The sequence below is a fragment of the Bolinopsis microptera genome, chromosome 1, assembly GCF_026151205.1.
Source record: "Bolinopsis microptera isolate Bmic1 chromosome 1, MBARI_Bmic_1.0, whole genome shotgun sequence".
In the NCBI taxonomy this organism is placed as follows: domain Eukaryota; kingdom Metazoa; phylum Ctenophora; class Tentaculata; order Lobata; family Bolinopsidae; genus Bolinopsis; species Bolinopsis microptera.
In genome coordinates this window covers 12824992-12830105 of record NC_087072.1, presented here as the reverse complement: position 1 = coordinate 12830105, position 5114 = coordinate 12824992, and the positions used below count along the sequence as shown (strand labels likewise).

The 5114-nt window shown below is 38.6% G+C and overlaps 1 protein-coding gene across 1 annotated transcript; it reads left to right on the top strand.

Annotated features, from left to right (window-relative positions):
• Window positions 1–1718: 1718 nt before the first annotated feature.
• On the top strand, window positions 1719–3363 carry LOC134816067 (ras-related protein Rac1-like). The gene is made up of 4 exons (XM_063824794.1): window positions 1719–1901; window positions 2009–2125; window positions 2567–2669; window positions 2818–3363. The coding sequence occupies exons 1-4, from the start codon at window positions 1719–1721 to the stop codon at window positions 2970–2972; spliced, it is 558 nt and encodes a 185-aa protein (XP_063680864.1). The 3' UTR covers window positions 2973–3363.
• Window positions 3364–5114: the final 1751 nt, after the last annotated feature.

Here is a 5114-nt window from a genome sequence, read left to right as displayed (position 1 = left end):
AGATTCGGCGGAATGACAGGCTTAGCGCGGCCTTGACGGATGTTACTCGTCTAAATTTCTTCGAAGTAGCGCGCGCCGCTTTCTTCTCGATGGCAAGAGCTACGAAGTAGCGCGCGCCGGGCCAGATCATTAACAATGGTCAAAGCGCGGCCCAGTAAGGGTTAGGTTTGGAATATGTTAGGGTTTATCTTACTGGGCCGTGCTCAGCCTGTCATTCCGCCAAATCTCTATTCGGTTATGTTTATGAAAATGATAGCCTGAGGTCCCCACTAGGTAAGGTTTATGTAAAACCGTTTTGTACTGGGCGAGCGAATTAGTGACAGCTGGGTACTTGTTGTAAAATATTTGTTCCAAGACCATCGTTTGATTCACAATGTCAATCCTTCGCAGCTCGGCGAGGCCTAGTGGTTGGTGGTGCATCTCGCCGCGCCGATCTACATTGACAGATGATACTCGTCTAAATTTATTCGAAGTAGCGCGCGCCGCTTTCTTCTCCATTCTCGAAATGGCCCGACGGCAAGTGCTACGAAGTACCACGCGCCGGGCCAAACCATTAACAATGGTCAACGATCTACCGAAAAGATGCGCGGTGCGGCCCAGTAGTGCATCGCGCTACAATTATAACGTAGCTTGCTAGTTTATTACTCACTCCGATCTTACGTAGAAAAGAGCGCTGCGCACAGGGACTGGCGTGCCAAGTAAAAACCGTCTGCGACGAGTCCAACTTTGAACTTGGTGCACGCATATTGGTAGATAATAAACCTAAAAATCAGCATTTGGAAATACATTAAATTATTTAGGTTTGTATATTGATTTAATTAACGATGTCAATTCATTGCAGCTCGGCGAGGCACAGTAGCGCATTTTGCCGATTGTTGCGAGAAGCATAATTGAGTGCGAGTGCGCGGCGCGGCACAGTAACGCATCGTTTGATCAACTGTCCATGTCAGGAACCCTTTTAGAAAATTTTGAAGATCGAATGTAAAGTATTTTAGCAGTAGAGAGTAAAGTGTTTTAGCAGTAGTATAGTATAGCACGCTCGTATCAAAAATTTAAAATTTATGGGACCCATGTATCAAAATCTTAAAATTTGAATATTATAAATTTAGGCCAAGGATTTTGAATTTGACAGTGAAAAGTGAAAAAGGCCCATACCAGTAAACATTCATTTTTTTCCATTTTTGAGGAGGTAGTTGCTTTGTTTAAATTCAAAATACCACTGTAGCTTTTAATTATGATTGAAATATCTACAATTTACTTAAATGAAATTTAAACTGCTGATATCAAATTAAGAACAAAGAATGATTAAGAATTTTCCACGAAGATTAATTCACGGGAATTATTCACGGTCTCAAAATGTTTAGGTTTTTAGTTTGGTTTGTAGGACATTGTTTTTCGAGAAAAGCCATTTAGTTGTCTTTCAAGTGAAAGATGAAAACAAAGTTAAAAATTGTAATAGTGAATATAATAGGGATCCATTATAAATTCTTAATTGGGAACTATTTCTTACAACCTGTGTTCAAGACTGCAATCTTTCAATGTTGAGGTTGTGAGGTCTGGTTAGGTATTGATTTGGTAAAAATGAACTACAACTCTTTGTATAACGGATTGGTACAATTTTTGTGTAATTTGCTGTTCCTCTGAAATACTGAAATACTCTTATACTTCACCTTGATGAGATGATTTAAAAAATAACATGAGATTTTTCAAATATAGCAATGCGCACTCTTAAATGTGTTGCTGTTGGTGATGGGGCTGTGGGAAAAACATGTCTGCTAATCGTTTACAGTACTGCCTCTTTTCCTGGAGAGTATGTCCCTACCATTTTTGACAATTACACGGTTAATGTCGTTGTTGACGGAGAACCGATTAATCTAGGACTTTGGGACACTGCTGGGCAGGTTTGTCGAATTTTTATTGTGTTTTCCTAAAAATTGTGTTTTCCTAAAAGTTATTTTGCATACTTTTGAGTTATGGCTTAAAATTCGATTGTACTTGTATTGCACAGGAAGATTACGACAGATTGAGGCCGCTAAGCTATCCTGATACTGATGTATTTTTGATATGTTATTCCATTGGAGCACCTGCATCTCTTGCAAATGTCGAAGAATGCTGGAACATGGAGGTAAAAGTAATTATTTTCTAGAAAAGCATGTGTTACATCCTTGTTATTCAAATCTGTTTGTTTTAGAAAGGAAAGGACTTTCAGCCAGTGGCGTAACGTTGCCTGTTGGCGCCCCCCTGCCAAAAAAAGCGCCCCCCCTGTTGGCATCCCTCCCCTTTTGGTGCCCCTCCCTAAAATTGAACAAATTAGGTGATTTTAGAGAATACGCCGGTAAAATCTCTAAAAAAGTGTGTATCTAGAGCAAAACGCACAGTTTTGCTAGTACGTTAGTTAAGTTTTCGAAATTGTCCCACATTCAAACGACGATTTGGCGCCCCCTAAGACGGCGCCCCCTGTATAGCGGGGTCAGCAGGGCCTTTCGTTACGCCACTGCTTTCAGCATGTTTTTTCTTTATTCTTTCTGTAATTTTGTATAATTACTGTAAATAATCTGTTTGATAGGTGAGTCATCATCGCCCTTCATCTCCTAAAATCCTCGTTGGTACAAAATGTGACCTCCGTGATGATCCAGGCTACACTGGCCCCACTGTTGCAACAGAGGAAGGTTAACTATCCTCCACTTGTTGTACTTTGTGTCTGACTATAGGCTGTTTTTTAATCAAATTATCAAGGCCTAAGAATCAGCAATTATATTGTCTTGGATTGATTTGATATTATAACATAGTCTATATTCTAATTGCTTCCTTTTGCAGGAGCAAAAGTAAAGAAGAGAATCAAGGCTGTAGATCATATTGAATGTTCTGCTTTAACTGGCGAAAATTTGAAAACAGTTTTTGATCGAGCAATAAAATCAGTGCTGAATCCAACGACAGAAAAAAAGACCACACAAAAGTGCACCTTATTATGAGTTAAAAAGAGGACCAACTTTTTAGTACAGTATAGTAGGGTTGTCAGCATTAGGCATGATATTGATCTTGGGATTATTAATGTTATTGATTGTTGAATGTTTTAAGGATATCTCTTTTCTGAATTTTATTTTATTTTTCATCTTAAGAAAACGTAAATCTGATCAAACCAGAGAAGAGAAGCAATATGTAATTTGTTTCCCACTTTGTAATCCGTTTGTTTATTCAGTCAGAAATTTTCAATTATTATTTGTAATTCAATTTTAAAGATTTTAGTTTTCAGTGTTTATAGTAATGTTGTTATAATATTGTTTGTAGCTTTCAAATTATTATATTAGTGTTTTGATGACTTGAATTTAAAGCTTTCCTTGGTGTTATAACATCCTGCCATTTAAAGATAAAACAGAAATAAAAAAAAATAAGTTGTGGCATCCTACTGTAAATTCTTTTTACACTACAATAACATCCAAACACTCTTCGGGGGATTGTTATACGATAAAATTACTAGGTCTAGATTCTTGAAATATTTCTTAGCTCTCTGGTCTTCCTATATTTACTCTTGTTAAAACACCATGGTGATAATGTGATTCAGCTTGCTTTTGTTTATGATCCCTCCTACTCTCTTAAGTCAGGATTATGTTTAAGAAATCTTCACTCACTCTCAGAACAGTTGTTGTTGGTTTGGAGACAGTTGGAAAGTCGAGCATGATCTTCACATACCACAGAAAGGAATTTCCTGCAGATGACGATGCCTATAATGGCTCTGATAGGGGTGGGATCCTGCACACTGTGAATCAAATGGGAAACCTGTTGGCTTAACTATTGTGGACACTGTTACAGGTGAGGATTTTGATCGATCACGGCCGTTATCATACCCTGGAGCAAATGTCTTTATCATTCTTTTCGATGTTTCTGGGACTGTCGAGGCTTTTGAGATGGTGAAAAATCACTGGGCGCCTGAGTTGAGATTTCATTGTTCTAGAATCCCAACTATCTTGGTCACTTCTAAGATCGACCTCAGAGGACAGGAATTGTGCACAATATCGCCGGAAGAAGGGAAATCAATGGCAACTGATATCGGTGCAGCAGGCTATATGGAAATCTCCTCCAAAGAAGGGGTAGGACTAATTGAACTGTTTGACCCGGTATGCAAAATTGGGGCTCAACACGGTGTTTTACTTCTTGTGTTTTTCTGGTGTTGAGTCAACACCAGAAAAACACAAGAAGTAAAACAAGGAAAAAGTGTTTTATTTTGTAATGCTGCTTAGTGGACTTATAATTTGTAAAGGTTGTAGATTCCGCTACAGGGTCATCGAATAGTTCGACCGCCCTTGTTTACAATACACTACAATGTAGATGTTCTGATGGAGTATCCTAAGATTCTTGATCTCTTTGGCACAGGCACCCCTCATCATTTAACAGGCACCCCTCCTCATTTAACCCCCAATCAAGTTTCCTATCATTCGGCTGCCTCGACCGAGGAGATTGCATAGATCCAATGAATCCGTAGCTACTCCCTACTCTGAGTGACACTGGGATTAAACCCTGAACCCTATACACAGAAGGCGGAAGCTCTAACCACTAACCACTAGGCCACCCAGCCATGGTTAATTCTTCCACCTGTCACGAAAACGGTCAGTGTTATATTCCATGTGGTTCAAGTTCAACAAATATGTTGTTTTGGCTAGTGTTATAAATCCAAATTTCACTGATTTTACTATATTTCTCTTGAATAACCAATTAGTGAATTCACTGTGGATAATCCAAGACAGGATTGAGCTACTGAAAGCTAGATTAGCCAAGAGAGCTTTGATAAACGGAAAATTCGCAGAATAGGAGGAGAAATTTTGAAAGATTTTTTAATAGAAGCTTTTCTGCCGTTTCCTTGACCAACATTTCACAGTTTTGGCTGAATTTTTGACCAGTGACTAATCAGTTTGGCTGAATTTTTGACCATTGACCAATAAGTGGGGTCAGTATGAGTGACAAAAGTCACGATCGAGGTACTGGAAGCTGAATATCCGGAGCCCAATTTTCATACAGGAAACACAGGATACATTCGAATTTTAAGTTAGATAAGTTTACAATATAATAATGAAACGCAGATTAAATTTAAACGAATAGTCAAAATGTATCACTACAGC